The following is a 24,382-nucleotide window of genomic DNA, read 5'->3' as shown; positions in this document are numbered from 1 at the left end:
TTAAATCTTTACGGGGGAACTTTGTCTCAGCGAGAGGCTGTATTTGCACTTGCCCCAACAGCCTGTTAAGGTTATGCGGGGGACCTTTGCCTTTGTGTTTGCGTGTCAATGCGTGTAGGTACGCGTGCGTCTGTGTGCATTTCAATGTGTGTGCATCAGTGTGCGCGTGTCACCTTGGTTGTATCCGTGCGTCTGAATGCCAATGTGTGTGTGTGTGCGTCAACGCGTGGGTCACCATGGCTATATGTGTATGAATATCAGATTATGTAATCATCTTTGTTGGTGTCTCAATGAGAGAATGTCAATGTGTATGTTCTTGTCGCAATGCATGCGCATCTGTGTCGGCGTGTGTGCGTGCGTGTGTTAGCCGGTGCCGTGCCGCCCTTCATCGCTACTCACGAACTGCACTTGCCCCAAAATTATGTGAAGGCTAAATGGAAGAGCTTTGTCTTTGTAGTGTAAGGAGCGGTGGCTCAGTGGTTAGCGCAATGCTCTACGAATCAGGCCATCCGTTCCATTCTCGCTCACGACCAATGACATTGGCTGGGATTAATTGAGCCTGTCCTGTGCCTCGTCTAGGTCGAATCAGCCTTGAAGGAGTACGTGGTGCGGTTTGTTAACATCACCACTGGCGCTGGCCATGTACCCACACGCGTGCCGTGCCGGTCCTCATAGGTGCTCGCGAACAGCACTTGCCCAAACAGACTGTTAAATGCTACGTAGGGGATATTTGTCTTTGTGTGTACTTGTGTGAATGTCAATGCGTGCGCAGTGGACCCGGAAACCTGGGTGTTTATTTCCGCTTATGGACAAACAACAGCTGTGACATCTGGGCCGGGTTCTGGGCTTCCCCCCAGGTCAGGGGTCGGAAACCAAAATAACAAAAAGAGCCATTTGTCGAATTTGGTAACAAAATACATCAATGCATCAATGCACTGTGTGGTACGAGACGGTTGACCTTAACACATAACGTCATGGAGCGGTCCTTAAAGAGCCGCATGCGGCTCTGGAGCCGCAGTTTGCCGACCCCTACCCTAGGTCGAATACCTGGTGCGGTGCGTAAACATCACCACTGGGGAGACAAAGGCGGTCGGGATCCGTATGCGCGCAGCCCTTTCCCCACGCCATGTCTGGCTCTTGGAGGTTATCCGATCATACTTCACCGGATAGGTTCGCCCCGTTTCGCCCCACCAATGTCCACTCGTGGGTGCGCCCATGTGCCCGTATCTGTCGGGGTGTAGGCACCTGTGAATAGCGGCGTCTCCGACTCCCATTCCCCGGCGTCTCGTGCGCTCGTCTTCAAGAGTCTGGCACCAAACCGCTCCGTCTTTATCTCCCCAAGCAACGAATTCCCGCCGTCTCCGATGCAAAAACCTCGTGCGGTCAGCCAGCGCCGCAGTGGCTAGGAGATGTTAACTACCTCGCTAGTGTACAGGAGGTCGTGGGTTCGATCGCGACCCTGACACCTGCTGTTTATTTGGAGTCTGCGTGTCTCTCTCCCCGTGGTTGTGTGGATTTTCTTCGGGCCCACCGGGTTTCCCCTTCATATTCGAAACAAACATCACGCGCTTAGAACATTTGCCTGCTATAAATGTCCACGTGATAGGCCACTTCGTTGAGCTATCGTTTGTGGCCAGGTCGCTTCTGAAATAGAGCTATACAGCTCAGTGGGCCTCACCTGGTAAAATAAAAAGTTCGTTAGTTAAATATAACCGAGGTTTCTGAGCCACGCAGAACCTGGACCCGGTTACCGGCGGCAGATGCTCCTCAAGTTTGAGCCAGTTTCGCAATCGACTTAACGTTACGTTGTTGTTGTTGTTATTCCAAAGAGCATGCAGGGTTCTCCAAACTCCACCCACCCACACCTCGCCCGGATGACGCTCAGTTATCTTTCCACGTCCCACATCCGCCCTCAATGTATTTCTCCCAATTAAAAATGCGCAAGTTAACTCCTTCCACGCTGCGCGCGCCCGACAATCGTCAAAAACGCGGACCCGCTTGGCGCGCCGAGTAATTCACGCCGCCTTGCGGTGAATGGAACCGATGGGGAGTGAGCGGCCGGTGTGTGAGCAGCGTCCCCCGCGTGCTCCCTGCTTGTGCAAGCGACGCGGACAGCGTTAATTGCTTGGCGCGTCACGTTAACAATAATCGGGCGCGTGCAGCGTGGGCCGGGTTACTTTGTATGCGAACGGCGAGGAGTAAAAATTGATAAATGAGGCTCAGACGCTGCGTGGTTAGTGGTGGGCCTCGCGTGCTGGAGTTTGGGGGGGGGGGGACTTCTGGCTTACTCTGGGCACGATCAGCTCCGCGATGGACTTTGATGATTAATTGCTCGAGATAACAAAGTTCCGGACTTACTTGCGTCTCTCTGGACTCTCTACGTGCTACGCAGATGGGACCGTTGCCCCACGCGAGATTGTAGTCTAATTTGACGAGGTGAGAACTCGGGAAGAGTCCAAGATACGTCTCAAATGACAGGGCCAAATCGACTGCTGCGTCGTCATCATCACCACCACCACCACGCGAGAAACCGATATCACACAAACACACAAATCAACGTTAACTAACGAACTCCCCGTAGCGTGAGCCGCTTCGAGCAGATTATGTTCATACCGATGACAGCACAATTATAAGAATGAGTTACACAAACGTTAAACAGACACAGGTTGACTATTGTATATCAATGTATAAACACACGAGGATACATGTCGCCTATTATATATTTTCTTCTATTTTTAAGGCCACGGTGACATTGACGAATGTGCTGAGTTTTTGCCGATTTATATTCCAGTGCATATTGCAGAAGCAGCAGCAATAATAATACCACGACGATGTTTAAGTTCGTGTGGTGATGCCGTTACTCCTCTGTTGAAGCAGCGCAGAACAGTGGTTTACTCTGTGGGTCCATGGGTTTGGTTGCATGGCCACAATATCGCTACTGTTGATTTTCTTTAATGTATCTCTATATGTCTCTGTGGGTTTTATGGGTCTCTTTGTATCTCTATTAACCTCTATGCATCGTTATGCATCTCTATGGGTTTGCGATATGGTCCATAATTTGGGTTATATGGTTCCAATTGCACTACTATGGCTTGTCTGTGTCTCTATGTGTCTCTATGGGTTTAGTATATGGTCTATAGTTTGGGTTGCGTGTCAACAGTCGCGCTACTGTGGCTTGTGTCTTTAATTTTCCATTCATCAATAAAATGTGCTCATCGGCCTGTTGATGTCCTGATGCGGTTGATGGTTCGTGTGTATGGGTGGATGTTGAATGTATTTCGCACCGTACGTAGCCAACCGTGCTCATCTTTGAGAGGGAGGGAGGAGGGAGGGAGGGAGGAGGAGCCGAGAGGAGTGGAGGCGAGTGAAGTGAGGCAAGATGAGCGTGAGGTGGCGATGTTCGGCTAAATATCACAAATATCACCCACACGCGCATCTCTCACGGGCACACAAATACAGAGATCTCCGTATAACTTTGGACAGACTGTTTGGGCAGGTGCTAGTAGCGAGCGCATATAAAATGCCGGCACGGCGGTGGGTGGCCAGCACGATGCCCGGCCGCCTTTGTCTCCCGAGGGGCGATGTTTACTACACACCGCAGAAGATAGTCGTTTGAGACTAAGTCGACTTAAGAGAGGCCCAGCACCGGTTCAGTTAATCGTCACTGGGTGTTGGCCGCGAGCGGGTATCGAACTCTGAATGCCAGTGCGCTAGCCACTACTCGACCGCTCCCCGCAGACACACACACACAACTTCGCGCATAGAAACATCTATCGTACAACTGCCTAAGTCGTCACCACTAAGAAGTGGTGACGTCACCACGGCGCTTGTGCCAGGCTAGGTGCACCTTGAGGTAACGTGAAATGTCGACGCTTCCCTGGCAGGTCACAGGACAGACTCAGGTGTTATGGGTTGACTCAGATCACTGGCAGACAGAATATCGGAATCAGAATATGTATTCATATTGTAGGAATCCGATGAGCTGTAAACTCTTTTTCACAGATGTCCAGTAGATGTCCAGACAGTGGGTGAGTGGGTGGGTGAGTGGCTGAGTCGGTGAGAGGGGTTGGGTGAGTGGCTGAGTGGATGAGTGGGTGAGTGGCTGAGTGGGTGGGTGAGTGGTTGAGTGAGTTGGTGGGTGAGTGACTGAGTCGGTGAGCGGGGCTAGGTGAGTGGCTGAGTGTGTGAGTGGCTGAGTGGGTGGGTGAGTGAGTGGCTGAGTCGGTGAGAGGGGCTGGGTGAGTGGCTGAGTGGCTGAGTGGGTGAGTGGCTGAGTGGGTGGGTGAGTGGTTGAGTGAGTTGGTGGGTGAGTGACTGAGTCGGTGAGCGGGGCTGGGTGAGTGGCTGAGTGTGTGAGTGGCTGAGTGGGTGGGTGAGTGGTTGAGTGAGTTGGTGGGTGAGTGACTGAGTCGGTGAGCGGGGCTGGGTGAGTGGCTGAGTGTGTGAGTGGCTGAGTGGGTGGGTGAGTGAGTGACTGAGTCGGTGAGAGGGGCTGGGTGAGTGGCTGAGTGGGTGAGTGTGTGAGTGGCTGGGTGAGTGGGTAAGTGAGTGGGTGGGTGAGTGAGTGGGTGAGAAGGGCTAAGTGTGTGGGTGAGAAAGCGGGGTAGGTGTGATGAGATGAAATCGAACCCACACCTCCGCATTACTCCCCAATTTGCGATTTTTTCCGCGTTTCCTCGGTACAACGCTTCGCGCGAGTCTCGAGCTCTCGTCTCGAGGTGGCGCCAGCACGCGCACGAATTTTGCCACCGATGCAAAGACAAACATCAACCCCCCCCACCCCCCGTAGAGCCTTCAACAGACTGCTGGGGAAAGTGCTGTTATAGCGAGTACCTATTACACGTGGGAACGGCAGACAAGGGGGGTTTGGGTGGCCGAAGCACCACACCCGACCGCCTTTGATTCACGCTCGTGGCAATGTTTTCACGCCGCAGTAGGTGCTCGTTTGAGGCTGAGTCTACCTAGGTGAAGCCGAGCACTGGTTCCCATATTCGTCACTGATGTTGGCCGTGAGCGTCAATCGAACTCAGGCAGCTTGCTGGGTTCGTAGTGCAGTGCGCTAATCATTGCGCCACCGCTCCCCTCCCCCATACACAGATATAGAAAACAGATTGTTGGTAGAAGTGCTGTTAGCGAGCACCTGTGAAGGCCGGCACACCACGGGGTGGGTGGCCAACACCACGCCCGGCCGCCTTTGTCTCCCGAGCGACACGCGCAAACACGCGCGCGGCCTCCGCCCGCATTACGAGAGGCAGCGCCGTGTTGAGCAATCATCCGGCGCGTGCTGCGCGTCATTCTCGGCTGAGCGATTTACACGCGCGATCCCAGCCCCGTCGCACTCCCCCACCGGTCCCATCCGAAATGGAATGTCCCAGCGACGACGGCTCCGTCGCTCCTCCGACTCGAGGAGGAGGAGCGAGTCGGAGGAGGCGCGGGACGGAGCGGCTGCTACGGCGGCTGCTGCCACGACAGCAGCGGACTCGGGCCACAGAGAGAGGGGAGCCTCACACTCACGTGAGGCTTCACACACGCACACGTGTACACACACACGTGTATACACACACAGTGTATACACACACACGTGTACACACACGTGTATACACACACGTGTACACACACAGTGTATACACACACACGTGTACACACACACGTGTACACACACACGTGTACACACACGTGTACACACACAGTGTATACACACACGTGTACACACACACGTGTATACACACACGTGTACATACACACGTGTACACACACACACGTGTACACACACACGTGTACACACACGCAAACGTGTATACACACACACGTGTACACACACACGTGTACACACACACGCACACGTGTACACACACACACGTGTACACACACACGTGTACACACACGTGTACACACACACGTGTACACACACACTTGCACGTGGAAGCACACATAATCATACACGTGTACACACGTACATACACACAAATACATACATACACACATACACGTACATACAAAAAACAAAGATTTCCCCGTATAGCCTTCAGCAGACTGTTAGGGCAAGTGCTGTTAGCGAGAACCTATGGAGGTCCCATCGCACACACGAGAACAGACACACACACAGCCTCCCTGGCTCCCACGCTGTCCCTCTAGCACACACACACAAAGCTTATCACAGTCTCACACTGTCATGCACACACACACACCCGCTCTCTCTCTCTCTCACAAACACAGCCTCCCTCCTTCACTCTCTCTTTCTCACACACACACACAACTTCTCTCACACACAATACACTTTCTCTTACACACACACACGCAACTTCTCCGTCACACACACTCACGCTCTCTCACGCACACACACAACTTCTGTCTCACACACATACACCTTCTCTTACACACACACACAACTTCTCCGTCTCACACACATACACCTTGTCTCACGCACACACACAACTTCTCTCACACACATACACACACCTTTTCTTACACACACACACCTTCTCCGTCTCACACACAAACTCACGCTCTCTCACACACGCACACACCGTCTGTCTCTCACACACACACCCTGTCACTGTCTTTCGCGCACGCACACACACAGCTTATCTCCGTCTCACACCCACACACACCCTCTCTCTCACACACACACACACTCTCACTCTCACATAGCCTCTCTCACTCTCACACACACACCCTGTCACTGTCTTTCGCGCTCACACGCACACACACACTCTCGCACTGCCACACACACACACTCACACATTGCCACACACACACTCTTGCACTGCCACAAACACACACTCGCACTGCCACACACACACACTCGCACTGCCACACACACTCACACGCTCGCACTGTCACACACACACTCACACACTGCCACACACACACACACTCTCTCGCACTGTCACACACACACTCGCACTGCCACACACACACACTCGCACTGCCACACACACACACACGCTCGCACTGCCACATACACTCACACACTCGCACTGCCACACACACTCACACACTGCCACACACACACTCACACTCTCGCACTGCCACACACACTCACACACTGCCACACACACACACTCTCGCACTGCCACACACACACTCACACACTGTCACACACACACTCTCGCACTGTCACACACTCACACACTGTCACACACACACACACTCACACACTCTCGCACTGCCACACACACACACTCTCGCACTGTCACACACACACACACTCTGGCACTGCCACACACACTCACACACTGTCACACACACACACTCTCGCACTGTCACACACACACACTCTGGCACTGCCACACACACTCACACACTGTCACACACACACACACTCTGGCACTGCCACACACACTCACACACTGTCACACACACACACACACTCTCGCACTGCCACACACACTCACACTCCTGCACTGCCACACACACTCACACTCTTGCACTACCACACACACACACTCTCTCGCACTGCCACACACACACTCTCTGTTACAGTCTTCCTCTCGCGCGCACACACACCGTGTCATTCTCTCGCTCTCTCACACACACACAACGCACCCTCTCACACACACGGGCACCCTCACATTCCCTTTCTCACACACACGCACGCGCTCCCTCTTTCCATCTCTCTGTGTGATCCAGATGAGAGTCGGCGCCGCCGTGGGAACCCAACGCGAACTCTCACCTGGAGAGTTCCCCAACGCAAACTCTCCCCCTGGAGAGTTCCCCCAACGAGAACTCTACCCGTGGAGAGTTCCCCCAACGCGGACTCTCCCCTGGAGAGTTCCCCCAACGCGGACTCTACCCTGGAGAGTTCCCCCAACGCGGACTCTACCCCTGGAGAGTTCCCCCAACGCGAACTCTCCCCTGGAGAGTTCCCCCAACGCGGACTCTACCCCTGGAGAGTTCCCCCAACGCGGACTCTACCCCTGGAGAGTTCCCCCAACGCGAACTCTCCCCTGGAGAGTTCCCCCAACGCGGACTCTACCCCTGGAGAGTTCCCCCAACGCGAACTCTCCTCCTGGAGAGTTCCCCCAACGCGAACTCTACCCGTGGAGAGTTCCCCCAACGCGGACTTCCCCCGTGGAGAGTTCCCCCAACGCGAACTCTCCTCCTGGAGAGTTCCCCCAACGCGAACTCTACCCGTGGAGAGTTCCCCCAACGCGGACTTCCCCCGTGGAGAGTTCCCCCAACGCGAACTCTCCCCTGGAGAGTTCCCCCAACGCGGACTCTACCCCTGGAGAGTTCCCCCAACGCGGACTCTCTCCGTGGAGAGTTCCCCCAACGCGAACTCTCCCCTGGAGAGTTCCCCCAACGCGAACTCTACCCGTGGAGAGTTCCCCCAACGCGGACTCCACCCGTGGAGAGTTCCCCCAACACGAACTCTCTCCGTGGAGAGTTCCCCCAACGCGGACTTCCCCCGTGGAGTTCCCCAACGCGGACTCTCCCCCTGGAGAGTTCCCCCAACGCGAACTCTACCCGTGGAGAGTTCCCCCAACGCGGACTTCCCCCGTGGAGAGTTCCCCCAACGCGAACTCTCCCCTGGAGAGTTCCCCCCAACGAGAACTCTACCCGTGGAGAGTTCCCCCAACGCGGACTTCCCCCGTGGAGAGTTCCCCCAACGCGAACTCTCCCCTGGAGAGTTCCCCCCAACGAGAACTCTCTCCGTGGAGAGTTCCCCCAACGCGGACTCTACCCCTGGAGAGTTCCCCCAACGAGAACTCTACCCCTGGAGAGTTCCCCCGCTCCACAGCCGAGGCATGCCGCGCGAGTCTCTGTGTGCGATAGGGAGAGTGACTGTGAGTGTGTGTGAGAGTGTGAGAGTGAGTGTGTGTGGGAGTGTGTGAGAGTGTGAGTGTGAGAGAGTGTGTGTGAGAGTGTGTGTGAGAGTGTGAGAGTGAGTGTGTGTGATGTGAGTGTGTGTGAGAGTGTGAGAGTGAGAGAGTGTGTGTGAGTGAGTGTGTGTGTGAGAGTGAGTGTGTGTGTGAGAGTGAGTGTGTGAGAGTGAGTGTGTGAGAGTGAGTGTGTGTGAGAGTGTGTGTGAGTGAGTGTGAGGGTGTGTGTGAGGGTATGTGAGAGTGAGTGTGTGTGTGAGAGAGTGAGTGTGTGTGTGAGTGAGTGTGTGAGAGTGAGTGTGTGTGAGAGTGAGTTTGTGTGAGAGTGAGTTTGTGTGAGAGTGAGTGTGTATGAGAGTGAGTGTGTGTGTGAGTGAGTGTGTGAGAATGAGTGTGTGTGAGAGTGAGTGTGAGAGTGTGAGACTGAGTGTGTGTGAGAGTGAGTGAATGTGTGAGAGTGAGTGTGTGTGAGAGTGAGTGTGTGTGTGAGAGTGAGTGTGTGAGAGTGAGTGTGTGAGAGTGAGTGTGTGTGAGAGTGTGTGTGAGTGAGTGTGAGAGTGTGTGTGAGAGTATGTGAGAGTGAGTGTGTGTGTGAGAGTGAGAGAGTGAGTGTGTGTGTGAGTGAGTGTGTGAGAGTGAGTGTGTGTGAGAGTGAGTTTGTGTGAGAGTGAGTTTGTGTGAGAGTGAGTGTGTGTGTGAGTGAGTGTGTGAGAATGAGTGTGTGTGAGAGTGAGTGTGAGAGAGTGAGTGTGTGTGAGAGTGAGTGAATGTGTGAGAGTGAGTGTGTGTGAGAGTGAGTGAGTGTGTGAGAGTGAGTGTGTGTGAGAGTGAGTGAGTGTGTGAGAATGATTGTGTGTGTGAGTATGAGAGAGTGTGTGTGTCTTCTCAGCCACGGTCATTCCCTCTCTTCCCTATGCTTGCGAAACGTGGACCCCCCTAATGGAGCATCTTCGCCGATTAGAAACATTTAAGCTGGCCTGCCTACGATTCATCCTGGGTTTAACCAGGCTGGATTGTGTGAGGAGCTCACAAATACTTGAAAGATCTGGGCAAGTCCCATCGGTGAGCTCCACCGGCAGGCAAGGCTGCGTTGGCTGGGTCATGCCCAGCCACCGCATGCCGAAACAGCTTTTGTTCGGCCGGATCGAGGGGGCTAAACGGGCGCGGCACGGGCTAGAGAAGAGATGGAGTGATGTGATACAGGAGGACGTGGAGCTGAGTAGACTTGCCGATGACTGGTACCAGCGGTGTCAAGATCGGCCTCAGTGGAGGAGGCTCGTGAAGGACGATACTGGGCAGTTGGAGGCAGTCGCCCTCCAACAACAACGAGCGGAGCGCCGGGTGGCTAAAGCACAGCAAGTTGGCACAGTAGGGGGCACAGGTGGTGCATCAGCCAGTTATCTCAGTCAGTCAACCCGTGGCACTTGGGTCTGCCCCGTGACCTCCTGCCAGCGGGCCTTCGACAATTCACGTGGCCTCAAGGTGCACGTGTCCTGGCACAAGCGTCGTGGTGACGTCACCGCCACTTAGTGGCGAATGGCGGTTGTTGATTTGTCAGAGTGTGTGTGTGTGAGAGAGTGTGTGAGTGTGTGTGTGAAAATCGAACCGTTCCTGGGCCTCCCCTAGGTAGACTCAGCCTTCAATGTGTACCTGAGTGCAGTGTGTAAACATCAGGGAGACAAAGGCGGCCGGGTGTGGTGCTAGCCACTCCACCCCGTCATGCGCCGTTCCGACCTTCATAGGCGCTACTCGCGAACAGCACTTGCACCGACAGTCTGTTCAGGCTATATGGAAGATCGTTGTCTTCATCACGTGCGCGTAGAGATGTTAATGTACTCTGGGGAGCGGTGGCGTAGCGGATTGCGCGCTGCGCTACGGACCTGGCGCACCGAGTTCGATTCCCGTTCGCGGCCAACACCTGTGACGATTATCTGAACCGGCGCTGGGCCTCCCCTAAGTCGACTCAGCCTCACATGAGTATCTGGTGCGGTGTGTAAACATCGCCACGAGGGAGACAAAGGCGGCCGGGCGTGGTGTCGGCCCGCCCACCCCATCGTGTGCCGTGTTGACCGTCATAGGTGCTCGCTAACAACACTTGCCCCAACATTCTGTTACAGCCTATACGGGGGATCTTTGTCTTTGCACTAGCTCCCTACTTTCGTTCTGCTCTGTCTCAATCGCCTACTCTTTCTCGTCTCTCTTCCTCGAATCTCCTCTATTGATGCCTCCACATTCTCGCCTCCTCCTCTAACGGCTGCACTCTCTCCCTCTCCCCTCTCTATTTTTCTACTTTCGCTTCTCCTCTCCTGCATCCCATTGATCGCCTCCCTCTAATTTTCTCGCTACGCTCTCCATTCTCATCTCTCGTTTCCAGACTCCCTCTCTCCCTCCCCCTCCTTCCATCACCCTCCCTTTTCACCTCCCTCCTCTCCCTCTCCTCCCCACTCTCTCTCTCTCTCATTCCTCCACTCTCGGCTGACTCCCCGCCGTCTCCTCTCTCTCTGCTCTGATTCTCCCCGCTCTCTCTCCCTCTCTCGCGCTCTGCCCGTGGACGCTCTCAGCAGCGGGAGAGGAGCTCGCAGACTCGCGAGGTGGGGCAGCGGCAGGCGGGAAGCGGAGACATGGAGCCCGGAGCTCGCACCGCCAAAGTTCGATACCGAGACGTGGGGAGACGAGGCGCGCTGGCCGCCGGCTGGTACGGCGACACGGAGAGACACTTGAAGACACGGGGGGGGGGGGGGGGGGTACACGGAGAGACACGGGGACACTGAGAGACACGGGACACAGAAAGACACTTGAAGACACGGGGGGACACGGGGGGACACGGGGAGACACGTCGAGACACGGGGAGACATGGAGGCACGGGGAGACACGGGACACGGAGATCCATGCGGGACATGGGGAGACACGAGGAGACACGGGGTTACGGGGAGACATGGGGAGCCGCGGGGAGACACTCTTAGACACAAAGCAAGACAGAAACCTATACAGAGACACAGACACTCCCGCAGCTACTTAAATCATCACCAGCAGCCGTGCTCAATGCACTGCTGGATGAAGCGCTCCCTCTCCCAGCCGCCACCGGACTCGCGACGAGCAGCACGAGGGGTGAGGCTGCAGCAACGATGCATAGGAGATGATCGTGGTGGTTGTGGTGGTTGTGGTGGTGGTGGTTATTGTAGGGGGCGGTAGTGTAGCCGTGAGCGCGCTGCGCTACGAACCCGGCAACCCGAGTTCGATTCCCGCTCACGGCCAACACCAGTGAACCCGGTCCTGGGCCTCATCTCCTAGGTCGACTCAGCCTCAAACGAGTACATGGTGCGTTGTGTAAATATCGCCACTAGGAAGACAAAGGCGGTCGGGCGTGGTGCTAACTTCTCACACCCTTTGTGTGCCGTGCCGGCCTTCATAGGTGCTCGCTAACAGCACTTGCCCCAATAGTCTGTTGAGGCTATACGGGAAAGCTTTGTCTGTGGTGGTGGTAGTTGCGGTGGTTGTGGTGGTTATGGTGATGGTGACTGTGTGGCAGTGTATTGTGTCCATGATGAAGATGTTCATTATCATGATAGTGGTGAGGTATTAATCACTCTGATGGTCGAGGTAGCGGTGATACATTGGTCAGGACGAGGACGGTGAAATCTCCCATTGTTTAGGCATGTAGACTGTTTAAGCAAGTGCTGTTAGCGAGCACCTATTGAGTCTCATCTTCCTCACCTCCCCTACTGTGGCTTTAGGTCATCTCTCCCCCTTCGGTCGCCCACCTCTGGCTGCCACTGCAGTCCCCGCCTTCCACCACCCTACACACCGCGTGTCCCACCCATCACTACCTCCTGCTCCTATTACATCCGGTGACGCAGCGCAAGTGGGAGCACGTTCGGCGCTGGCCGCAGATGTTCACGGTTTTAATTGCTGGCCGTCGCCCCGGCAAACACTGCGCTGTCTGTTGTGCGTCGACGTGAAACAAACTACCACACGCTATCTGCTTCACTCACAGCTGACGTCCCAGATCTCGTGTGAGGTCATTCGCAATGAGTAGGCCGTTGAGGGCGGGCATCACGGTCAACATTTGCCAATGCTCTGTACCGGTTCTCCACCATAGCTCGCCTCACTTGCTCTCGCCTTGCACTGAACGCTCACGGTAGGAATCCTACGCAGCAGCAGCAGCGTCACTCAAAATCTGCTTCGGACACCAAAGGGGGTCTCGAACTGTTACAGCCTCACGTCACTATACACTTCACTATACACTCCTATACACTACACTACTATACACTACACCATACAACTAATATACACTGCACTATACACTGCACTACTATGGGCTACACTACTATACACTAAACTTCACTATACACTACATTACTATACAAGATACTATACCTACTATACACTACACTATACACTACTATACACTACGCTATACACGACACTATACTGCTACAGCCTCACGTCGGTTCTCTGCTGTCGCCCCCTCGGTGTGGAACTCTAATCCCTTTGCACATCCGCAAAATCAAATGCACTTTGACTTTTAAGAAGCGTCGAAAGGCCTCTCTGTCTGTCTGGGTCAGGATTTCGAGCAGCCCTAAGATTGGCTCCGCGCCCCTGAGTTGTTGACTCGTCTGCAACATCTGGCGTGCTATGAATGTCATCATCATTATAATTGCCAATTCCTTCTGTCCTGGCGTTTCTTCTCCTCTTCTCCTCGCCACTGTCTCCCGCCCTTGCCAACTCCACACTCCAGCACCTCCTAGATCACACACTAGGTTCATTGTTCAACAAACCGAAATCAGCTGCAGTGTGCACGATATTGGCAGTAGCCTTCTCATTCGGGACTTTGTTGGTCCCTATGGGTCTCAAGGGGGTCTCTGTTGGTTTCTACAAGTCTATGTGGCTCAATGAGTCTATATGGATCTCCGTGGGATCTCAATGGAACCCTATGGGTCTCTGTAATAATGTTAAGTGTCACATATTGAGAACCTTTGTCGTTCATGCAAATGTAATCTCTCACGGTCGCTGAGGAACCACAGACACGAGCAGGAAGGCAGCAGCAGCAGTCAGGCGGTATGACACTTCCACCAACAGTTGTCCAAGCTCTGCCGTGCTATATATATAAAGATAATATCAGCCAATCAATGAGCGTTTATACATGTGTCTGTTCCGGTCTCTATGGGTCTTTATTGGTCAATATGAGTCTCTGAGGCTCTATGAATCTCTGTGTCTACGTAGATCTCTATGGGTTTCTATGGTATATACGGTAGCATCGTCGTTTATGTAATTTGTATGGATCGCCATAGCCGAAGCTCAACAGACAAAGCTGGAAGGCAGTAGCAGCAGCAGCCAGATGGCGAGGAGCCGGCGATTGCAACAATTACCCAAGCTCTGCATTCCTCTATATATACGAATATGTTTATCAGCCGATCATTGCGTGTTTTTAAACAAGTGCCCAGAAAGAAAAAAAAAACAGCCACGTGAGCGAGAAGGTGCTGCTACATCACCTCCGATTAGCATGGTTGGCTATGTACGGTGAGAAAGAAGTTCAACATACATATATACATTTGATGTTTGGCCAATAGTAAGAGTTGGCTTCTTGTGAAGTTATGTGAGTCTGTGGGTCTCTAGGTGAGTCTGTGGCTCTCCGTGTGAGACTGTGGGTCTCTATTATGGAAGTCTATGTCTCTCTATGAGTCTATTAATTATTATGTGAGTGTATGGGTCGGCATGTGAGGCTATGGGTCTCTGTGTGAGTATATGGGTCTTAATGTGATTATATTAATCTCTCTGTGAGTGTATATATCTCCATGTGCCACTATGGGTCTCTATGAAAGTGTATGTATCTCTATGTGAGTCTCTATGTCTCTGTTCGAGTCAATGTATGTTCCTGTGAGTTCTTTGGTCTTTATGTGAAACTATCGGTCCATGTGGAAGTCTATGGGTCTCTGTAAATATATAGGTGACGTTGTGCTTCTATGGATCTCTATGTGCATCTCCGGTTGTCTATGTGTGTCTATAGTTTCGCTATGTGAGTCTACGGGTATCTATGTAAGTCTATGAGTCTTTATGCGATGCTATGGGTCATTGTGTGAGTGAACGGATCTCTATGTGAGGCTGTGGTCGTCACAGTGAATTTGTGGGTCTCTATGTAAGTCTATGAGTCTGTGTGAGTTTTTGGTTATCTGCATGAGGATATGATTGTCTATATGAGTTTTTTGTGAACCTATGGGTCTACATTTGTGTATATGGGTCTTCGTTTGAATGTATGGTTCTTTACTTGAAGCTATGGGTCTCTATATTAGGATGTGGGTCTCTACAGTGAGGGAAAAAAGTATTTGATCCCCTGCTGATTTTGTACGTTTACCCACTGACAACGAAATGATCAGTCTATAATTTTAATGGTAGGTTTATTTGAACAGTGAGAGACAGAATAACACAAAAATCCAGAAAAACGCATGTCAAAAATGTTATAAATTGATTTGCATTTTAATGAGGGAAATAAGTATTTGACCCCCTCTCAATCGGAAGATTTCTGGCTCCCAGGTGTCTTTTATACAGGTAACGAGCTGAGATTAGGAGCACACTCTTAAAGGGAGTGCTCCTAATCTCAGATTGTTACCTGTATAAATGACACCTGTTCACCGAAGCAATCAATCAATCAATCAGATTCCAAACTCTCCACCATGGCCAAGACCAAAGAGCTCTCCAAGGATGTCAGGGAAAAGATTGTAGACCTACACAAGGCTGGAATGGGCTACAAGACCATTGCCAAGCAGCTTGGTGAGAAGGTAAGAACAGTTGGTGCGATTATTTGCAAATGGAAGAAACACAAAAAAACTGTCAATCTCCCTCGGCCTGGGGCTCCATGCAAGATCTCACCTCGTGGAGTTGCAATGATCATGAGAACGGTGAGAAATCAGCTCAGAACTACACGGGAGGATCTTTTCAATGATCTCAAGGCAGCTGAGACCATAGTCACCAAGAAAACAATTGGCAACACACTACGCGGTGAAGGACTGAAAGCTTGCAGCGCCCGCAAGGTCCCCCTGCTCAAGAAAGGACATATACATGCCCGTCTGAAGTTTGCCAATGAACATCTGAATGATTCAGAGGACAACTGGGTGAAAGTGTTGTGGTCAGATGGGACCAAAATGGAGCTCTTTGGATCAACTCAACTCGCCGTGTTTGGAGGAGGAATGCTGCTACGTGACTTTACCGAAAGAACCAAAGAAGACCATCCCCACCGTCAAACATGGAGGTGGAAACATTATGCTTTGGGGGGTGTTTTATGCTAAGCGGACAGGACAACTTCAACGCATCGAAGGGACGATGGACGGGGCCATGTACCGTCAAATCTTGAGTGAGAACCACCTTCCCTCCACCAGGGCATTGAGAATGGGTCGTGGATGGGTATTCCAGCATGACAATGACCCAAAACACACGGCCAAGGCAACAAAGGAGTGGCTCAAGAAGAAGCACATTAAGGTCCTGGAGTGGCCTAGCCAGTCTCCAGACTTTAATCCCATAAAAATCTGTGGACGGAGCTGATGGTTCGAGTTGCCAAATGTCAGCCTCGAAACCTTAATGACTTGGAGAAGATATGCAAAGAGCAGTAGGACAAAATCCCTCCTGAGATGTGTGCAAACTGCTGGCCAACTACAAGAAACGTCTGACCTCTGTGATTGCCAACAAGGGTTTTGCCACCAAGTACTAAGTCATGTTTTGCAAATGGGTCCAATACTTATTTCCCTCATTAAAATGCAAATAAATTTGTAACATTTTTGACATGCGTTTTTCTGGATTTTGTTGTTGTTATTCTGTCTCTCACTTTTCAAATAAACCTACCATTAAAATAATAGACTGATAATTTCTTCATCAGTGGGCAAACGTACAAAATCAGCAGGGGATCAAATACTTTTTTCCTTCACTGTATTTTATCAGCTACCTATGTACGTCAAAGTGTTTCTATGTTAGCCTAGGGGTCTCTATCTCAGTTTATTGGTCTTTATGTGAAGCTATGGGTCTCTGTTAGCCTATGGGCATCTATGGGAATCTATGGATCTATATGTGAGTCTAATGGGTATCTTTGTGCGTTTATAGATTTCTATGCGAGGCTGTGGTTCTATTTACAGCTATGGGCCTCTATTTGAGTCTATTGATTTCTACGTGAGAATTTGCATCTCTATTCGAGTCCATGAGTTCTTTGTGAGGTTATGGGTCTCAATGTGGGTCTTTATATCTCTGTGAGTCCCTGTGACTCTTTGTTAAACCTCGCTGAGTTTCAATAATTAATCAGGTGGTTCCTACTACAAGTACTTAGAGTTTGGCTTCGTGCATTAGGAAATCAGAGAACCCAGAAAAAACCCAGTCCACACACCAGGTGGTAACACTTACAACTCCTCACAGATAGATTCAAGAATTAACCATTGCATTGACATCTCTTCGCCACCTCTCAGCCCAAGCCTATAACTCATCCACTGGAATAAACTTCCCCTGGATATTAAGGCAGCCCTCCTCCTTAACCTCCTTCTGTTCCTCTCTTAAAGCCTCGCCTCTTCTCTATCGCCCATCCCCTTCCTTTTTCCTCCCCTTGCCCCTCCACTCCTTCCCGTCCTTCCCCTACAGACCTTTCGTGATCCCTAAGCACCCCTCTATCGCTGTCACTCATTCATAAACCCTTGCAGTGCGCCCCTGTCAACTACAGCATTCCATGTAGCCTTGAGTGAAGGCGTTCTATGAATAAACATTTATGTTAGATTCCCGGTTAGGTACCTGCAATAACCAATTTCTACCCTGCATCTTGCCGTGCGGTGTCGGTGGATGCTGCTATGCACGTGCCCTGTAAGTCAGCACTTTGGAGGCAGCAGCGAGGGTTGGTGGACGTTGGAATACTCCCTTCTCTCCCGTGGGACTCAAGCAGGAGCCATATCCTGGCTCGCCAGCAGACAGCGGTACTGCAAAGTGCGGACCAATCTTCATCTGTTCCATCTGTATGGGATAGAGTGTTGCCCCTCTCGCACACGTTGGGTTTTTCTCTGCGTTCCTTCCCACATGTATAAACACACTTGGCAAGTGGCTGAAGACCTCTCTTCGTACATAGGGGACCGCAGAGCATGCGCCATTGTTGGCTGCGCTGGCTCACTGCCCGGCTGCTGTTGCTGCCTTCCCGTTTTTGTGGTTCCTCGGCGACCGTGAGAGATGCAATTTACATGAACGACAATGATGCTCTTTGTGAAAACTGAACCTTATTATAGAGACCCATAGACACCCGTAAAGATCCAGAGACTCCCAAAGATTTATAGAGCCCCAGATACTCATACCAACCAAGAGAGACACATAGAGACCAAAATAAACACATGTAGAAACACTCATTGATTGGCTGATATCATATTAATAATTATATAAGACTGCAGAGCTTCGGAAAATGTTGGTGGATATGGCTAACCGCCTGACGGCTGCTGCTGCCATCCTGCTCGTGTCTGTGGTTGCTCAGCGACCGTGAGAGTTTCAATTTGCAAGAATGATGACGATTCTCTATAGAAAACTAAAACATCATAACAGAGACCTAAATATAAACTCATGGAAACCCATATGGGATGGCTGTTTCCTTCAAACTCATCTGTGTTTTTTAGTGATTGTAAGATGCAGTTTGCGATGTGTAAATCTAATAACAACTATACTATTATTGTGTTAAATCGAACCTGGATCTTGTGTTTGCTCATGATTTTGGAGATCTTTTTGGTGACCCCTGCTATGGCAATGTGATGGTTTTGATTGGGTCCTCAGATGGTTCTTTCCCAACGGTTAAGGTGATAGCTTTACGGATTGTGTCGTCTAAATATCCATTCATCTTGAGAGCTTGGTGTACGTGTTTCAGTTCACTGGCTAGGTGATGATGGTCGGAAATACATCGAGCTCTATGGTGTAGAGTTTTGATGAGGGAATTCTTCTGGGAAGCATGGTGGTGGGAGGCATGTTTTAGATATGCTTCCGTATGGGTGGCTTTCCTGTAGACAGAGTGTCCCATTGAGCCATCTGGTCTCCTTTCGATTAAAACATCCAAGAATGGTAGCTTGCCATCCTTTTCCACCTCCATGGTGAATTTGATGACTGGGTGTATGGAATTGATGTGGTTGAGGAATTGGTTCAGAGCTGGTCGGCCATGTGGCCAGATGCCAAACGTGTCATCTACGTACCTCTTCCACAAGGACGGAAATAGAGTGGATGCCTGGAAAAGGATGGCAAGCTGCCATTCTTGGATGTTTATTTCGATGGGACACTCTGTCTACAGGAAAGCCACCCATACGGATGCATATCTAAAACCTGACTCCCACCACCATCTTCCCAGAAGCATTCCCTCATCAAAACTCTACACCATAGAGCTCGATGTATTTCCGACCATCATCATCTAGCCAGTGAATTGAAACACGTACACCAAGCTCTCAAGATGAATGGATATTCAGAGTATTCACGAGGTGCGTGGCTTTGCACGGGCGCTCTGATCTTAAGCTACAAGAACTCGGCTGTCATGTTTTAATCCCAGCCACGTGTGGTGGTAACGAGCCACGTTCACGCGCGTGCGAGTGTGAGTGTGTGGTTAGGGAGTGCAGCCATTCGCGCACTACGCTGCAAAGCCGGCGACCCGAGCTCGATTCACGCTCATGGCCAACACCATTGGCGTTTATCTGAATAGGTCCTGGGCCCTCCCCTTGGTCGACTCAGCCTCAAATGAGTACCTGGTGCGGTGCATAACCATCGCCACTGGTGTGCCGTGCCGGCCTTCATAGGTGCTCGCTAACAGCACTTGCCCCAACAGTCTTTTAAGGCTAAGAGCCGAGCGAGTTTGATTCCTGCTGAATCGGTCCTGGGGTTCCCCAACATCTGAACCAGTCCTGGGCCCTCCCGTCAGTCGACTGAGCCTCAAACGAGGACATGGTGTGATGCGTAAACATCACCACTAGGGAGACGAAGGCAGCCTGGCGTGGCCACCTTTGTGTGCCATGCCGGTCTGCCTAGGTGCTCGCTATCAGCACTTGCCTCAACAGTCTGAGGCTATACGGGGGTCTTTGTCTTTGTGTGTGTCGGACGGAGGTTATGTATATCACTGTGTGCCACTGCGTGCCACTGTGTGTGTCAGTGTGTGTCACAGTGTGTGTGTAGGAGCGACGCTCTCAGCAGAGCGGAGCGCCAGGTGGATTAAAACGCAGTCAGTTGAGACAGTAGGGGGTACAACTGGTGCATCTACCAGTCATCTCACTCAGCAAACCCATGGTACCTGGGTCTGTCCCGTGACCTATCAGCGAGCCTTCGACACTTCACGTGGCCTCGGCCTGCGCCTAGCCTGGGACAGGCGCCGTTGTGATGTCACCGACACTTTGTGTTTTTGTTTGGTTAAGAGAGTGACATCTGAGAGCTGACGTCCTATTTCAAGTAGCTTTGTAAGTAAAGCTAAGAATAGATAGATTTAGTTATGTAAGTTAGAGTTGAAAGTTACGTTTAAAATCGTGTTATTTATTAACTTGATTATTCCTAATTAAATTATTATTCTTACTTTAAAAGAGTGTTATGTTATGTATTTCTTAAAGATGTTGAGCCAAACTGGGATTTACTTCGAGTTGGACACTTTCATTAGTTGGTCTAAGATTGACACTCTAACTGGACTACAACAGCCGTTGATTGTGCAACAGCTGAACCCAAAACCAGACCGCCTACTGCCTTTAGGGAACGTCTGATAGGTGTTTGTGTATGTGTCTGTGTTAGGAATTTTCATCTGGTACAGATACCACGGGAAGTTGATCTATGCCCGGATGCGGGCAAGGGATGGCTCCCTATTGGTCAACCATGTTATGTATGCCGATCTGGTGATTGCTGCTCACTCAGAGGAGGAGTTGGAGGCGCTGCTGCTGCACCGGGAGTGTGCCTCTAAGAGGTGGGGTCTTACCATCAGCCCCACCAAAACTAAGCACCTGCCTGGGTATTTTGTGCCACCAAACACTCCACCCCTCAGCTCTCCATTGGTGATGAAGCAGTTGGAGAGTTTCCCATACCTCGGCAGTGTGCTTTTGACCAGCTCCGGTTTGACAGTAGAGGTCTCACTCCGAATCAGTCGGGCGGCATTTTTTTTCATCAGCTGCACAATACTGTGTAGAAGCTACCTAGTCAGTCGCTCCGCATGAAGCGTCGGGTCTTCTCGGCCACAGTCTTTCCCTCCCTTCTCTATGCTTATGAAAAGAGGGCAGCTCTAATGGAATGTCTGCGCCATTTAGAAACTTGCAGGTTGGCATGCCTACAATCCATTGTGGATTTAACCAGTCTGGATTGTGTGAGGAGCTGACAAATCCTTGACAACGGGGCAGAGGAGTGACGCTCACAACAACAAGTGGCGCGCCGGGCGTCTTAAAACACAGCAAGTTGGTACAGTCGGGGGGGCCACCTCAGAGTTAGTAAACCCATGGCACCTGAGTGTGTTCCATGACCTCCTGTCAGCGAGCCTTCGACACTTCACTTGGCCTCAAAGTGCACCTGGCTTGGCAGCGCGCTGTGGTGACGTCACCACCACTTAGTGGTGAATGGCGAGTATGGGTATTGGTTAGTCTTTTGTTTTGACCGGCAGCCTTAATGAGCACTTAACACATTCCTGCGGAGAGAGCTGGTAGGAACACTGGGTTGCTCGGTCAATGGCCAGGGTCAACAGCGGCGTGGTGTATTCCGCAAATATGCCAGACTGTGAGGGCGGGCACAAGCCGGCGTGAGTAGGTTAAACGTTGAGTTTTATAAGGGCACCACGGGGTGACCAGCCCCTCCCCACCCAGCCCCACCCCTCCCACCCCCCACCCAGCCCCTCCCCACCCTCCCCACCGAGCCCCTCCCCACCCTCCCCTCTCCACCCAGCCCCACCCCTACCATTTTTGGATGCACGACGGACGGGCGGACACAATAATCCCCTGTGGGCTTGTGTAACCCGGAGGTTCCTACAAGTACAATTTTATTTTCAGTCTTTTTTTAAGCGTTTGTTTAGTTTTAATGAGTTTGCTTGTGTGTGTTTTATGAGCTCGTATTAACCTGCTTTTTTACTATCACAATGTGTTATTTTTTGTTATTTTCTTTGAACCTATCTACGTGACTTTTCTGAAAGACCCAAGAATATCACAATGTGGTTGTGTAGTCGTATTTTGTGCGTTTTTATGTGTGTGTTTGTGTGCATATTTGTGTATGTGAGTGTTATATGTAATGTGGGGTACTGTACACTACAGTCGTGTACAGTAGGGTGTAGATGGGTAAAGTTTGGTGTGGCATATAGTCTAGTGTACAGTAGTGTATGAAAAATATTGTAGTCTGGTGTAATTCATTATGATAAGTGTAGTATATAGTGTAGTGTTTCGCATAATATACGAGCGTAAGGCATAGTGTAGTGTGAGGATGAGCGTGGTGAAGTTGACCTGAGTGAAGAGAGGTGATTATGGGGTGTGTGTGTGGTGAGGCTTTAGTGACTGTGAATAGGGGTGAGTGTGTTGTGGCAGAGATGAGGAGGAAGTGAGTAAGGGGTGTGTATGTCTGTGTGTTTGTATGGATCATGTAGCCAGAATTCCCGGACAATGCATGCCCAAGCAGCTTCTGTTTGGCCAGATAAAGGGGGCTAGATGGGCACGACACGGACTGGAGAAGAGATGTATTGATGCGGTACGGAAGGTTGTGGAGCTGGACTTTCCAATGACTGGTTCCAGCGGTGTCAAGATCGGCCACTGTGGAGGAGGCAAGTGAAGGACGCTATTGGTCAGTTTGAGACCTTTTGGCGTCCTCTGGCCTAACACCGTTTGAGACGAGACTCAAAAGAAAGCTGTCTCTGGTGTGGACCAATCAGTTTCAAGGAGTATGTTTTTTGTTTGCATTCTGACCACAAGCATTGTGGTTAATGCCGACATGATTCCTTGTAAAAGGTTTCAAACGGTGTTTTAACATCTTAACACCTGTTTTGTTGCCAGAAAAAAGGGGTAAAATCTATTATCACAGTTTGAGGCAGTCGCCCTCTAACAACAACGGAGAGCAGAGGAGTGACGCTCACAACAACGAGCGAAGCACTGAGCAGATACAATCAGGCAAGTTGGCAAAGTAGGAGGCACAGCTGGTGCATCTGTCAGTCATCTCAGCCAACCCATGGCACCTGGGCATGTCCCGTGATCTCATGTCAGTGAGCCTTCAACACTTCACGTGGCCTCAAGGTGTGCCTAGCCTGGCACATGCGCCGTGGTCACGTCACCATCACTTATACTCAGTCTTTGTCCGACTGATCCTTAACCCATTCCCTTCAATCTTTTGCACCCAGATCTTCAAATGATCTTCCACTACCCCTCTGCTAACACCACATAGCACAAAGTCGTTTGCAAACAGCAGACGACATTGTGCTGCATATCTCTCGTGTGTCCAGCACCAGAATGAACAGGAAAGGGCTCAGGGTGGAGCCTTGCTTCACTCCCACTTTGACTTGAAAGCTCTCCGACACTCCACAACTGCTCCCCACATGCATTTTCCCTCCTTCATACATATCCTGGATAAGCCAGACATATACCTCAGGAATACCTCTTCTTCTCATACACCACCAGATGGGCTACTTAAGCACCCTGTCATACACTTTCTCTCGATCAATAAACACCATATGCAGGTCCCGTTCCTTCTCTCTAAACTTCTTCATCACTACTCTCAGTGCAAAGTTTGCATCAATTGTTGACCGTTCCTGTCTGAATCCAAACTGACTCTCGCCAATATCCATCAGCTTCATCAGTCTCCTTTCTATGGTCCTTTCCCAGAGTTTCATGGCGTGACTCATCAATGATATTCCTCTGTAGTTTCCACACATTCCGGTTACTGAGTAATTTGCCAAATAAATGAGTGAATGATTTAGTGGGTGGGTTGGTGGGTATATGGGTGAGTGAGAGACTGAGTGAGTTGCTGAGTGACTTTGGTAATGGATGAGTGAATTCATGAGTAAATGAGTGTGTGGGTGAGTGAACAGGTGAGTGATTGGTAGAGTTGCCACCTTTTCCACTGTCAACCAAACCCGCATATTTTCCCCAGTCAGCACTAGGTCTAGTATCAGAACTGTGCTGCGTACTGTGATAAAGTTCAATACAATGCATGTAAAATATACCTGCAAATTAATACATATGTTTAATTCCGAAACGTAAAATCCGGGAAGGTATATGATAGAGGACACGCGGAACTTTGAGGAATATCCTGGGGTCATGGACTCTGACCTGCAAGACCGGTGTTGAATATCAGCATAGTTCTTTTCTGCAATCTGGAAAAGCTTCGTTTTCCGGTTTTCACTGTTGAAAAGTGTAAGTAGGATCCACGGGGACATTCTCTGCGAGGCAGTCGTCCAGCAAGTGTGTGGCCACTGGGAGTTATTTGACAAATGTGTCGAGTTATTTTTTTTGTCATTTTGTGTGTTTGTATGCAACTGCCAAACGAGTTCATATGCCGTTTCAAATCGTCGTGCCCACTGCGACTCGCAGAATGGGAAACCCGGACACTGACGATGAAAGTTGAAATGCACAGAGAAGCATGGAGAG

General features: G+C 51.0%; 1 protein-coding gene across 2 annotated transcripts in view; it reads left to right on the top strand.

Annotated features, from left to right (window-relative positions):
• The first annotated feature begins 4,881 nt into the window (after nucleotides 1-4,881).
• The window catches only part of LOC142931035 (uncharacterized), a 44,098-nt gene continuing 24,597 nt past the window's right edge, over nucleotides 4,882-24,382 (top strand). For both annotated transcript variants that reach the window (XM_076074285.1, XM_076074284.1), the window contains exons 1-2: nucleotides 4,882-5,514; nucleotides 7,633-11,520. In XM_076074285.1, coding sequence (XP_075930400.1) covers nucleotides 5,367-5,514; nucleotides 7,633-8,837 — 1,353 coding nt within the window. In that variant the 5' untranslated portion in view covers nucleotides 4,882-5,366 and the 3' untranslated portion in view covers nucleotides 8,838-11,520. The remainder of the gene's footprint in view (nucleotides 5,515-7,632; nucleotides 11,521-24,382) is intronic.

The sequence above is a fragment of the Petromyzon marinus genome, chromosome 47, assembly GCF_048934315.1.
Source record: "Petromyzon marinus isolate PM22_M1 ecotype Great Lakes invasive population chromosome 47, UKy_Petmar_22M1.pri1.0, whole genome shotgun sequence".
In the NCBI taxonomy this organism is placed as follows: Eukaryota; Metazoa; Chordata; class Hyperoartia; order Petromyzontiformes; family Petromyzontidae; genus Petromyzon; species Petromyzon marinus.
This window is presented reverse-complemented; position numbering and strand designations above follow the sequence as displayed.